Source organism: Solanum stenotomum, chromosome 10, assembly GCF_019186545.1.
Source record: "Solanum stenotomum isolate F172 chromosome 10, ASM1918654v1, whole genome shotgun sequence".
Classification (NCBI taxonomy): Eukaryota; Viridiplantae; Streptophyta; class Magnoliopsida; order Solanales; family Solanaceae; genus Solanum; species Solanum stenotomum.
In genome coordinates this window covers 3,202,211-3,217,520 of record NC_064291.1, presented here as the reverse complement: position 1 = coordinate 3,217,520, position 15,310 = coordinate 3,202,211, and the positions used below count along the sequence as shown (strand labels likewise).

At 29.8% G+C, this 15,310-nt stretch overlaps 1 protein-coding gene and 1 non-coding gene across 2 annotated transcripts; one reads left to right on the top strand and one right to left on the bottom strand.

Annotated features, from left to right (window-relative positions):
* The first annotated feature begins 5,950 nt into the window (after window positions 1-5,950).
* On the top strand, window positions 5,951-6,032 carry TRNAS-UGA (transfer RNA serine (anticodon UGA)). The gene has a single exon. It is a non-coding gene; the product is annotated as a tRNA-Ser (tRNA).
* A 1,570-nt stretch (window positions 6,033-7,602) lies between these two features.
* Window positions 7,603-11,766, bottom strand: LOC125842126 (histidine decarboxylase-like). The gene is made up of 6 exons (XM_049521335.1): window positions 11,687-11,766; window positions 10,657-10,885; window positions 9,312-9,546; window positions 8,594-8,787; window positions 8,375-8,511; window positions 7,603-8,293 (listed from the first exon to the last, which is right to left on the bottom strand). Exons 1-6 carry the CDS (start codon window positions 11,708-11,710, stop codon window positions 7,715-7,717), a joined length of 1,398 nt encoding a protein of 465 aa, XP_049377292.1. The 5' UTR covers window positions 11,711-11,766; the 3' UTR covers window positions 7,603-7,714.
* Between the last annotated feature and the right edge of the window lie 3,544 nt (window positions 11,767-15,310).

The following is a 15,310-nucleotide window of genomic DNA, read 5'->3' as shown; positions in this document are numbered from 1 at the left end:
CATCGATCTCTGTCAAATATCGTTTGTCTCTCTCCTCCCTCTCCTAGCTAGTCTCTCTCGCCTCTTTCCTCCCCCAACATGTAGTTGTAAATCATAGTTAAGCAAACGATACCTATGAATCTCTAATTAAGCCCAAACTATAATCATTTCTTCCAAGTTTTATGTGAATTTAAATGGATTGAGGCCCGGATGAACTTTATTTTCTATTTGACAAATTAAAAAATCAATATTGAGAAGTTGGTATGGTATGATAATTTTGTGCAATAATTGGCATACCTTTTTTTTCTTTTTTTGGGAAAAACTACATAACTACAGAAACATTACTCTCCCTATAGTTTGAAATAGTTACATGTAGTCTCACTAATTAATAATTTAATACCAGATTTCAAGTCAGATACATCTAGATACATATATGATACACTCTGAATAATATATATACATAAGGAGAGATGCATGGAGAGGGAGATGCGAGCGAGAGAGGGAAAGAGTTAGGAAGCAAGAAAGTCTGTGTATCCTAAGACAGTGTATCTCAGATACACGTGATCCACTTGAATATAGTGTATCTCAAGTAAATTACACTTAATTTTGACCTCATATATTGAAGATACATGTATTTGATACGTAACTAGGCCCTAAACTAGTGAAATTTGTGTTGTTTGCTCTAATGTTTTATCATATGTCATCAATAGCCTATGTAATCGAAATTATTTTTCTTTAAATTAGAAGAAGAAAAAATTAGTACTTCTTAATGATTTCACCACACTGTTTAAATATATATTTTTTTAACCAAAAAGGGCTCCTAATTTTGAGCAAAAGTGTTTCACTATTTTCTACCAAATCTTTCTACTTCCTTTTGAAGATTCAACATAACTTGGCTAGTTTTATGTTGAATGTCAAGTTACCGCGACCATTCTCATGAGAGAGATGCATCATGAACACTTGGATGTTTAGCATATGTCATTCTTTGGTAGGGCATGAAATTGAAAGACTTTTCGTATAGGGTTATAGATTCATGAATGGTTGGTCAGGGAACAAGTTATTTTGGGATTAACTATCTCAGGATAAGTTATTTCATTATATATATATATGAGATAATTTATCCCATTATTAAGGTACAAATGGTGGAATAAATAATCTGAAGACTATCTAATACCTTCAACTAGGGGTGTACATTACCGGGTTGGTTCGGGTTTTTTAAAAATCAAACCAAACCATTTGTATCGGGTTAAAATATATATAAACCAAACCAAACCAATAATAGTCGGGTTTTTTCAATCTCGGGTTTTTTCGGGTTATTCGATTTTCTCGGGTTATTCGGGTTTTCTCGGGTTTTTTTATAAAGACTAAAGAACTAGTGTTCTTTCGGTGATTTAAAAAAAACGTTGAACACTAACATGATTTTTCATCCTAGAAAAGCATTTAGTAGTTTCTTTTGGCATTGCAAGTCCATGAGTTCAATAGGCAATTCTCCATTCTATTTGGAACACAAATTCTCAAAAAATTACTACTATTACTATTTTGGACAAATCATCAAATAATATCAATAATCAAGAGTGATTCATTACACATTAGAGAAATTCATGAAAGTAACATAGTGACTTAAACAATTTTTGCATAGTCAAAATATTGTCATCAAAAGTTAATACGAGTTATTTACATTCAAGTCTTTAAATTCTACACCATCATTAATTACAACCTAGGACCTTGTACCTAGAGGAACAAAACATTTTTGAAGTGAGATCTTCTTTACATATTTTCCAAAAACCATAGCCTGCATCTGCAAAGTAGACAATTCAAATCAATTAAGTTGATTAGCAACATATTAACTAGGTTGATGTTTAGTCCTTAGTTCTTATTGCTATTTAGAGCAAACAGTAATTAGGTAATTAACAATCACAAAAGAATAAACTAATACCTTTGTTCCATGTAGTGAAATTAAAGTACATCAACTGGCTAATCAATCCTCAAAGGTTAGTCGGGGTATTCTGAAACAACTGAAACAAATTGAATACTAAATAAAATTCAAAAGCAGAGAATCATTTTTAATAACAATTAGAATATATAAAGTTACCTTCTTCAATTTCGTCAATTTTTTGGACTTCCTCTAATATATCTTCAAGCTTGCATTCTTTAGAAGGCGATCGTAGCCATTGTTGAGTGCAAATAAGCGCTTCTACCGTTTTTGGAGATAAAGAACTTCGATAACTATCAAGAATTCGACCACCTGTACTAAAAGCTGACTCAGATGCAACAGTAGAAATAGGAACAGAAAGGATATCCCTAGCAATTTTCGCAACAATTGGGTATCTACTGGACGAAACTTTCCACCAACTCAAAATATTAAAATCATTGATCTTCACTACATCATCTTTCAAGTATATTTCCAGATCAGATTTTTTTACAACAAATCCCTCTTTATTCATGTGTTTCTCCCACTGAGATTGCAACAAATCACTAGATTCACCCATCACACAATTATCATTTTCAATATTTTCGTTAGGATCTTCAGAGCAAGAGCAATTGTAGTGATTATATAAGAGATTCAAAACATCTCTCACATCTTGAGACTTCAATCTTCCCATCAAAGAGCCATATGCAGTAGAAAGAATATACTCTACATATTGCATCTTGTATCTAGGATCCAACACAACAGCAACCATCAGTAACATATTCATACTCTCAAACTTACCCCAATATTTATCCATCTTGGATTTCATTCTTGTTGCCATATCAACCAAAATGAGATCATCATGTTTAGTATACTTGATAATATCATTTCGGAGATTGAAAAAATCATGAAAGAAAGAGTGAGAAGTAGAATATAAGCTGCCCGAAAATTTTAAAGTTGCCTGATAGAAAATATTAAGAAACTTCACAAAAGCTTTCACATTCTTCCAATCATCTGTTGATTGATTTTTTGTTGTTGTACTTATTTCTCGACATTGCTTTTGATAATTCTGGTCATCCACATACATTCTTGTAAAAGCTTTTTCAAATTTCAAAGTTTTATCCAACATTGTGTATGTCGAGTTCCATCTAGTCTCAACATCCAGACTTACAAGACCACGGGTGTCAATCTTAACTTTCTCAACAACGGACTTAAAAGTAGCAAATCTTGAAGAAGAAGACCTGACATATTTTATAGCACTTCTTATATGAGAAATAGGCTCAATTTGTTCATCCAGCCCCTCTTTTACAATCAAGTTTAAAATATGAGCATTACATCTAACATGTAAAAACTGATTTTCAAACATTACACCTTTCCAATCTTCAATACGCCCCTTTAAACTCTTAATGGCAGCATCATTTGCGGTTGCATTATCCAAGGTCACTGTAAACAAGTTCTCAATGCCCCAACCTAATAAGCAATCCTCTATCCCCTTGGCAATAGTCTCACCTTTGTGATCTGATGTTTGAAAAAAATTAAGAATTCTCTTTTGTAGATTCCATTGATCATCAATCCAATGTGCAGTGACAACCATATAAGTATAATTTTGGATTGATGTCCATGTGTCACTGGTAAGACAAACACGTTGGTTTTTTATAAGCTCCTTAAGCTTTTCTTTCTCTTCTTGATAAATCCTTAGACAATGTCGAGCAACAGTTACACGAGAAGGTACTTCAAAATTTGGAAAGGCTTTAGCCATTAATTTTTTGAATCCTTCTCCCTCAACAGCCCTAAACGGTTGTTCATCAATAATTATAAATTCGGTAATTGCTCTCTTAATTTCATCCATATTAAAAACCCCTTTTTCAGTGGAACCACCTTCTGGCCAACCTCTTTTGATAGGTTTTAATGTTGTTTGCCACTTATCGGACTTAAATGGAGACTTGAGACATTTCACAGTTAAATGATTCCATAACGTAGTTGTCCCATTGACACTGTCGGCAGCAAATGTTTTAGTACAATAATTACATTTTGCCCTACATTTACCTCCTTTAGCAATAAACTTGGAGAAATGATCCCAAATTTGAGATGTTTCTCTACCTGTAGTTCCAGAGTTAGGAGTGACCGGAGGAGCTGCTCTTTTTTGCTTCTTAGGAGGTATGCATCGATGTGGAGTTACTTTGCCTTGTTGTTGAGATATTGTCGACATAGTTGAAGGAATATTATTAATCACCTCTACATCCGTTACAGAAGGTGTAGTTTCCATCCAAAAAGAAAGTTTCTGCACATACATAACAATAGTTATTAGTATTCTGATACAAGATTGTGTTTCAACAAGACTTCCATTCAAGTATTGTGCACAAGACTTAGAAGTATATTTCACTTTGAAACCAAAACAGATACAAATATAGTACAAAATATTTGGTTAGAAAAGTATGATGTATATTACTGGCTACTGCTATCAAATCTAATAGTCTCTTAAATTTTTATCTCTATCACTTGTTTTTCCTTATCTCTGCGGACCATCACAATGTTTACAGTACAAAAACCTCCATACAAATGGAACCAAAAGCAATGAGTCGAACACTTGCCCCTTTTTCATTGCATTGAAACAACATAAGTAAAGAGAGAAATAAGTGAAACTTATATACAAAAAATTTATCATCATCTTTATCATCTTGTTGCTAAGCTTAACACACCATAGATATGGACACCAAGATGTATAATTTTTAGGTTTATATCTATGATTCAACTACCCAAAAATGTGATGTTGTTGACAATGGCAATACAAGAAAAATATCTAAAAACGAGTTAGTAGCAATTACTTACCCAGATTAAGATGAGTTGATGACGATTTGAACTAAAATCCAAAAGACGAGCTCAATATATGTCCTAATAGCTAATGAGTAAAACCTAACAGTGACTAAGTCTTTGAAGGTGAAGAGCTATTTTTGAGCTGCTGACCTAAATGACCTTTGTTAAATGAGAAAGAGAATATTAAAGGGCTAGTTGAATTGTATAATTTATTTGGGCTTTTGTTTATTCCTAAAAATAACAAGTGGGCTCAAGTCAACAATGTAGCCCAAAGTCCACTAATATTAAACAAAAAATTGTGAGAAAGATTAAGAAAAATATATAAATTATATATTAATAAACATTTTTATGTATAAAATAAAATTTTAAAATTACATATATAATGTCGGGTTGGTTTGGTCTCGGGTTGGTTTTTTTTAGTTAAAACCAAACCAACCCAAATATAGTCGGGTTTTTTTTTTCAATACCAAACCAAACCACTAGTCGGGTTTTTTTTCGGTTTGACTCGGTTCGCGGTTTGGTTCGGTTTGCGGTTCGGTTTTGTACACCCCTACCTTCAACCAAATGTAGGATAAAAACGACTCTTTAGTTATCAATACGCTTCACCTTCCTTCATGCTTGTAGTTGTTGTATTTTTGTGCTATGAAAAATTGTTAGGGTAAAATAGAAAGCTTAAAAATGTATTATTGTTATTCAAAAAAATTGCAGTCACATAAATTGAATCAGAGAGAATATATTTCTTTACTTTAATAAATAAATAAGTCTTACAGTAAAATTCATGTGCAACAATTTCCTTCAAAATGAGGAAAACAACTTCAAGTTCTACGATTAACATTCCATATTAATTGTATCCTTTTAACACAACAACGCCATTTTCACATCCACCCTTGTAGCCCCCATTCCCACCCTCACCCCAACTCCTCTACTATATATTTATCTGAATTATATACAAATATTTTTCTTCGTACCAAACACACCCTGAAACATTGCCGCATAATGTAACTTGTGTTGGTTATAAAAGTATTTTTTTATCAAGTCTTGATTTCTTATTTTACCCTCAACATAAATTATTTATTCTCCAAAATCCAAAGGCAATACATCAATTAAGATGGATATTGTGGAAAATACCCATATTAATCGTTATTTTTTAACGAGCATGTAAAATTTAAAGTAAACAAGTGAAAGTGAACAGAACAGAGGGAGTGATATTCATTTATATATGAACTATTGCTAATTATACACAACAATGTCAATATGTCCGAGTGGTTAAGGAGACAGACTTGAAATCTGTTGGGCTTCGCCCGCGCAGGTTCGAACCCTGCTGTTGACGTTATGTTTTTTTTTGTGTGTGTGTCTACTTGTTCAATTATATATACAAATTATAAGAAAATACCTACAACAATTTTTTTTCATTTAAAATGTTTGAATATAAATTTCTTTATTTTACTTTAGAAACAAAAAATTACAGTATATATCATTTTGTATACATTATTATACAGTGAATATATACTATCTGAAAGTAAAAAATTCAAAGCCCTCTCGACTATTATATATATATACTGTATAAACATGTATATTTTCGACAATTATATGATCTAGGAAGGGAAGCCAAATGGTAAATTATATGAAGCTCACATTTAAATTGGTAATAAGACCTAGAAGAATGTATTGATACTATATGTGTGTGGAATTGCCCAAGTTTTCACTGATTTACATTGGTAGTGCATTGAGGAAGCCTATGTACGCATTTTAAATATTGACTTTGGTCAAATTTTACGAGTTTTTAATTTTCAAAATTAAAAAGCTTTCTTGAAATGCATCCGATCACCTTGAAATAATCGTTAGTCAAAAATAACTAACCACATCTATGAAGAGGGTAAAATATGAGAAAAGAAACGATCTGAAGGACATCGTTGCCTACTAAACCACACATTCATCCTCAAACGTAAAGAAATAAAAAGTAGCAAAATGCTAAAAAAAACATTATAAATTTTGTTTGTTCACCAAACATTTCATAGAACATCAAACTTCAATTAATTATTTGTTTGTTATCTTTAAATATTCAAAAAAATATATTATAAAGTTTTACTTTTAAAAATAAATAAAAAGTAAATCAACTTACAAATAAACATTAATATAAACGAAATGATGAACATTTCAAATATTTGGAGGGTTCAATGATTCGATTTTTCAACTAAATATGTGTCTATCAGAAAGAGAAAAATATTTGAATTTTTCAACTATAGTGGAGATCCTCAAATTATGCCAATTTTGAGAGTCAATGGATTGACCACTTCTATCTTTAATTAGTATATAATATTCCGTATTTAATTAATTAAATTGACATCCATTTAGGGGGAAAAAATCATAATTAATTAAATTGACATCCATTTAGGGGAAAAAAATTATTCTTTAAATAAAATACTTATATGAAAAGATCTCATTATAGTTCTATAATTCAGAGTATCCTTTCTTAATTGATCTCTTTGAATTCTATATTCAAATTTTGCGATCAAATATATTCATATAAAAAAATTAAGTGTTTGCATAATCTTCTCATATTCAAAAAAATAATTCATTAAAATAATGAGTCACCACTGATACCGACTCATCTTATACTACTTCTAGTTGGATGGTAAAGTTCAAGAAGTAGTTTTGCAAATTGGTGTAATTGAAAGTAAGGCAGAAAAAGCTTATGGAATAATTAACACTTCACTATATCTTAAATTTCACACACATTTTTATTGCTTTATATATATCTTAACAAGACTCATATATAAGATTTTATCAAACCATGTATTTCCCACAACATTAGTACATTTTATGTGGTACAATACTGATACTACATGTAGAATACAATTTTCTGTAAAAGTAGATAAATAAAAAATGAAGACATAGAAAAAGTGGATAAATAAAAAATGAAGACATAATATAAGTTACAAATTACAAAATGCCATGTCTATAAAAAGACACACTTAGTAGCAAATATATATAATTGATTTTCATAGCCCTCTATGGGATAATAAAATCAATTTTGTGGTAAGAGCAAGCACAATTTTGTGCACCAATATCACTAGCAACACAAGGAGGACTAATTCTTCCATCTTGATACCATTTTTTCCTTTGTTGAAGCAAATCAGTAATGAAACCATCAAGAGTTTCTCTAGTTATGCCTGGCATAACAATAACATGTGCCATATCTCTCACACAAGATAGTTGCCAACGACGAACGAATTCATGGTCACGAGGCCTCTCGAGGACAACTATGATGCTAAGCTCATTCAACATGACACTGATTCCTGCTTGTTGAAGACGGTCTTTTAAGTATTTAGCATTGTCAAAACATCTCTTAACATCTTTCTGAAAACCAATTTGGCCTTTAGCACTTAGACTGTACCATAAGAAGATCGGAGTCAAACCATTTCGACTTCCAGAAATTGTAGCATCCACAGAAGCAATATATTCAACTCTTCTTGAAAGGTTATTAATGTAACTTTTCCTTGTTATTTGAACTCCACAAGGCATTGGACATCCCAAAAACTTGTGACCAGAAATTGTCACACTTCCAATTGGCTTCTTGAAAGTAATCATCTATTATTAAAAAATAATCATAAATGTTAGAGTTGTTTTATGTTAAGCTAATTAATATACTCTAAGAAAATAAAAACTTACATTTTTAATAAAAGGAATAATAAGTCCATTAAGTGCTGCATCACAATGAATATAAAATTGATCTTGTGTATAACCACATTCTTCTAGTGTTTGAAGAATAACATCAAGGTCATCAACAGCTCCTTTAAAAGTAGTACCTATATTTAATGAAATGAAAATTATTAGAAAATGTATAAGCTTATTATAATTAATAAAAAATATCTTAATTAAAATATTTACCAATTGTAACATTAATTATTGCTGGTTTGCCCTTGTTTTGAAGCAATTTAGCTTTTAAATCAGAATAATCCATTTCTCCATTTATTGATGCATTAATATTTTCAAAATCCATTCTATACATCATTGCTGCTTTAGCCACTGAATAATGAGAGTCTTTTGATGCATATAAAATTCCAGTTGGAAATATTTCTCTCCTGAAAAAATAAAAAAATAAATTAGACAAGTCAAAAAAATAAAATGAAACACTTTTTAATTTTATTTTAATTGTTTTCTTTAACTATATTATCTCATTCTTGACATTTTTGCCATTATATTAAAAATATTGACTTTATGATGATCCGAAAATAATTTTTTTCATTTGAATATAATTTTTTATAGACTTAGTGTTCAATTTTGCATAGTTGTTGAAGAAAGTGTTTTGGGCTCACGCACTCAAACTTTAAAAATTAGGATAATCTTTTTTATAATTTTCTTTTGTACTAAATTGGTTACTACTCACTCAAAGCTCAAGAAATTTGTTCACCAACCAAAAAAAAAAAAAAAATTAAAAACTCAAAAAATTATAATTAAAAGTATTATGAAGAAATTCTAACTTTTTCATTTGAATATAATACTTTTATATAATCAAATTGATCTGATCTAATTTAACTATAAAAAATAATTAAAATTAACTCTCGAGAATCAAAACATCAAAAACTTAGTAAAAATTGATTCTTACCCAACCAAAATGCCATGTAAATTTCCTTCAGTACCACCATTTGTAACATAACCCCAATATTGATCTCTTTCAATTTCCCATAAATCAGCAAACCAATTTAAAACAGCCACTTCAAAATCTTTTGAATGAAAATCCACAGTATTTTGAAGAAATGGATCGCCACAATTATTTAAATGGAATTGTAAAAGTGGGGCTAAATTAGCATAGTGCTCATAGCATATGTTCACTGGATAACCTGAAAAAAAAAGTAAAAAAAAGTCAACAACTCATCATCATAAAAACAAATAAATAATTAACTATTTTTGAACAACAAAGAGAATTAATCATAGCTATGTAAAGAAAGTTTATATTTTAACATATCTAGTTTTTATTACGCTTTGATTATCGTTATAACTTGCTATGACTTATGACTATTGTTTATGATGATTTGTCAGGTTAACGTTGTCTATAGTATTTTGTGGTGACTGTTTTCATTTCGATTCTTTCTTTCTCTATACTGTTGTTGACCGTTTTTTTCTTTTTCTTTTTCTTGAGCTCAGGGTCTATCAAAAACCGTCTGTGTATACTCTACTTTTCCTGGACCCTATTTTGTAGGATTACACTAGATATGCTATTATTATTGTTGACATATTAATTTAATAATCGATGCCAGTAAGTTTTTACCATGTCAACTGTTATTTTTGACAGAATTAAATAGTCAATAATTCGAAATTGCTGAGATACTAGTAATTTTGTCAATTAGCTATAGGGAACATGCCTTAAAATTATACTTTTCAAGTTTTCAAATTAATAATTTTCATATAAGAAATTGTCAACACGACATCGTGGAACGATGTAATTGACCTAAGACTTTATAACCTTCTTGCATAGATTATGGACTCGAGCGGTGTAAGCAATAATTAATATTTATATTAAAGTAGATTGTCTACACTATTCATCAAAAAATTACTTTTATGTATGTATCAAAAATATTGAACACACCCTTAGCAAAAAATTTGATTTTGCCACTATTGGGTTGCGACTCTTGCACATACCCTATATAAACATTGAATATTTATGCACCACACTATCCTTTTGTAATAAATAGATTATGGACTCAAGTTGTGTAAGCAATCATTAATACTTGTATTAAGACAGACTGTCTACATCATTCATCAAAAAATCACTTCTATATATATTTTAATTATTGAATACACCCTATACAAACGTGGAATATTTATGCACCAGACTGTCATTTTTAACAGATAGATAAAAGTACATAATTACCTGATGATTGTGTGAATATTCTTTATACTGTCGATATATAAAACTTATAAGTTGACAATATGTAAAAAAGAATAATTACCTATATGATAGTTGATACGTTGGGTAAGTGTATCAATATAATTCATCAATGTACAATCCAAACTAGGTCCATCATTTTTGCCTGGCTCAGTCACTGAAAGATCCAAATTTTTTCTTGGTGTTGTAGGTGTAGATGACACCTTAAGTCTCATCATTTCACAAAAATCACCATTTACAATTAATCCAGGTGGTGCCAATCCTCTTGGAGTCACAGCTGATGGCTCAAAGTCCTTGAAAAAAAAAAAGAGAAACCATACTTTAGAAACATGAACATAATTTTATTAGGTATTCGGTCGGTACCTGTTTTAGGGCTTGACTAATTCGAATTAGCACTAGAAAGTCCAATTATATGTGTATGCGGCTCGTCGATACCAGATTCATATGAACCTAGTACTTTCGACATGCAGTGCAAGTTTATATGTACTTATTAAATATAACGTTAAGAATATGCTAGACTCGATGCTAAAAATCTTAAAAATTAAACTCATAAAGTTTAAATCGTGAATCAACTACTCCCTATCATATAAAAGTCTGTTGTATTTCCACGAACAAGGATTTGAACCTGAAACTTCTAGTTAACTTCTTCTAGTTAAATGTAGAGGGATTACTTACCCACCCCCACCACGTTTTGTGGACTAAAGAACCATGCAAAAGACTAAAAATGATAAAACAAAGAAAAAGTCTTTTGAGTGATATTAGTTTTCTTTTGGTTCATTTGTCCACACACAACACAAGAAATTTATGGACATGTATACCAATCTTTCCCATTGATTTTCCAAGAAAAGGAACAAGAAACCATGCATAAAGATGAAGCAAAAAAAAAAGATTAACCCTCAAGTTATCAAGAAAATCCAAAGAGAAAAAATGGATATGATATATTAAGATACTTTTAGATGCTAAAAGTATATTAATGACAACAAATTAAATTCCATAAATTGACAAACAATAATAAAACAAAAAAAATTAACCACTTGAAGCCAAAAAAAAAATAAAAAATTGCAAAGTAATATGTAGTTGAAAGAATTATATACCTTCTCAAATGATAAGCTTCCCATTCTTGAAGCTTATGTTTTTAGTTTATTTGTTAGCTAGAATGGAAAATAATTTTGTGACAGAATTATGTATAATATCTTGAGATTATATAGGTCTAAAAGTTTGTGGGTTTGGGCACCAACCACAATTTTATTTATTTATTTCATTTATTTTTCCTTTCACCCTTTATCTTTTTATTCTTTTCCCCTTCACCTTTTCCTCTTGGTTTCCTTTTTTCCCACTTTTATAAATTCAAATAATAAGTGATTGAGCACTATTGCAAAAAATAAAAAAATAAAAAAGTCATCTTGATTATTATGATTTGTGGCCAATTTTTGACCTCGTGGTACAAAAGACTTGTTAGACTTTGTTTGCCCCTTTGTCTACCAAATAAGTTGGTAGGTGAGAATTAATATAAATCCAAAAAATCAAATATTTCATGCAACAAGTGGTGATGTATATACTCGAATTTGTAAATATAATTCATTCTTTTCTAATGTGTTATTATGATGGGGTTTTTTTTATCATATGTTCACCAACTACAAATGACAATTTTTTCTATGTTCATAACATAATATTAATAATTTTTGATTTGATGTAATACAAGTTACAACTACTTCCTAGCTAATTTTTACTTCATGATATAAGTATTTCCGCATAATACACAGATAAACACTTAAACTTGATAATAACTGACAATTTAATATTGCTTTGATAAACTTTGAGCGTGTATATACATTTAGAGATCTTAACTCGTTTTCACTATGTTAGTTGAACAGTACTCCAACTTACAAAATGACCATCTAGACATTTTCAAAATTTATGTGTCATGTCATGTCTGATGTCATGAGACATAGTAGGGAAGAGTTTGAATATTTATTTGTCAGTTGAGGTATCTAAATGTACACTCTCAAATTTGAAATACTTACTTAACAATGGAGGCAAAATTTAAATGTATGATTATATATTATGTCAATTAAAAAAAATACTCACTCTAGTTTTGACATCTGTCGTTGACCCACACAACTACATTTCTTACCCCTTATCGTGGGAAAATACATACTTTAGCTTCTCTATAATTAAATTAAAGTGACTCATCATCCCATATATACACTACAAATTAAATATGATATTTAGCTAGACAATCAATTTGTCACTAATTATTCACTTTCCTCAACAAAAATTTTCTCCTTATGTTTACTTTTATTTTTTCGCTTTAAGAATATTTATTGATATTACTCCCTCTATTTTATATTAATTAAATTATTGAAATATTTTTTATTTTTTAAATTAACTTAATTCTTTAATTTTCAAGACTACTTTTAGAATGCTTTTTCCAATTTTATCCTTTATTAGTTAGTATTGGAATTAGTTATTAATTAATATTTAGTTATTTTAATCATAATTTTGATAATAATTAATAAGGGTAAAAATAGAAAGTTAAGCCTAATTTATGACTTAATCTTCTTTTCTTAAAAGGTGTAAAACACCTCAATAATTCAATTAATTTGAAATGAAGGGAGTAGTATTTTATTATAATAATTATATAATTAATTGATATTTAGTATTATATCTTACAAATATTTTAGGGAATAAGCAATTAATGCTAATAAGGTTAAAACCATGAAACTCCCCCCTCCCCTATATATGTATGTGTGTACTCGTGTGTCCAATTTTACATGAATATTAAAGTAAAAATGTAGGAAGTTTTAAATCTTGCTCAAGAAGTAACTAGACATGTGTTAAAAAAAAAAACTTAACTTTATATTAAAAAAATTTACATGAGATGATGTAACAATAATCCACTTTTTCTCATTATAAAAAATAAAAAAAATTGTGCGTGAAAGAACAAGTTATTCAAGTCAAAATAGTTTGTGGAATAGTTCTTTTTTTCAAAAAAAAAAAAGTTTCACCATTATTGATGATATATGACCATTTGAGAGTTACAAAATGTGTTTATTAATCATGGAAAAAGATCAAATAAAAGCCACTCAAGACTAAGTAAAAATAACTCCACTAAATGAGGATAAAATTAAATTAATTGCACTATCTTGAACCAAGTCAAAAAAATTAGGTAGTACCTGTTTTTTTTTTACAATAAGCAAAAACAAAATAATAGTAATTAAAAAGATTGTTGTAATCTATTCTATTACATATTTTTAATTAATCTATACAAGAGCTTTTGCAATAGATTTAGCCAGCTGTGGTAGTTGCCTGACATGAATAATAAGCGTGTTTAACATTAATTCAATTGTTATATTAATATTTTGATTAATATATATATATAAAAGAGAAAGTTTCAATGATTATGCAAGATTTTTGGAGGTTGAACAAATGTATATTTTTAAAAGGCTTAATTTAAGTACTCTATAGAGTGGAAATTTGAAAAATACTAGTTACATCATTTAATTTGTGTAGCATCAATACAAGTTGTGATACAGTGGTGAGACGGCTTCATTCTTAATTAGAGATTTTGAGTTCAACTTTTGGATATGGAGAAATTTTGTTGGGAGTATAACCACCAAATGAGTTTCACAATACACAATCTGAATTTAGTCAAGGCTCCAATGTGAACTTCGACATCAAATAAGAAATCAAACTAAAATAAAATAAAATAAATAATTTAATTTAATTTGTGTAGCCCTAGCTCACATGCGTCATTTCCAATTGACAATGAAAAAGCAAGTGAGATTAGGTAATAATTTGCTTATCGAAAATGAACGGATTGAGTTAAATTTCAAGAGCTAACCACCTCTAGTTTGCACAAAAGAAAAAAATTTGGGATGGATATTTGCATTTTGTCCACCGTTATGTATTTGTGCAGACTAATTGTTTTAGGTTTAATAAAAGAAATTCTAGACTAAAATATTCTTAAACTCAACAACAAAGATGGAAATGCCGGCAAGCGGAAATAAAAGTAGTAAATCTCATATACATGTGAATCATACTAGATACATGTATATGGATATTTGATAAATTTTGAAATACAGATACTTAAGGAGAGAGACGAGGGACAGAGGGAGAGAGGCTAGCGAGAGAGTCAGATACAATATGTGAATTCACTTGGATATAGTGTATTCGAAACAAATTACATCAAATTTTGATCCAATATATCTGAGATACATGTATCTGGATGCGTTAGATATGTATTTTGGAACTGAATATTGGTAAGACTAGTAGTTTCAAAAACTCACAAAAGACACGTAATTAATTAAACACTAAACTAGTGAAATTTGTGTTGTTTGGTCAACTTTATCTCTTAAAGCAAGAGTCAGGTTCAATCATGACTACTATTCGGATTATTCCCGACCCATCACATGGGACTCACCATAGACATAGGATATGGGCGTTGTCCAACAATTTTCCTCTCAACATCTGCCAAATGCATCATGTCATTCATGGAAATCCTACCCATAACCTTGAATATAATATCACTTGTTAAGAACAAGCGTTTACCAGGCCAAACAAGCTCATCAAGCAGACATCATGTTCAATCATGACTCCAACCAAGTCATCTTCAGTCCATCACTTAAACCTTACTATTGGCAGACATCATGTTCAATCATGACTCCAACCAAGTCATCTTCAGTCCATCACTTAAACCTTACTATTGGCAGAATATT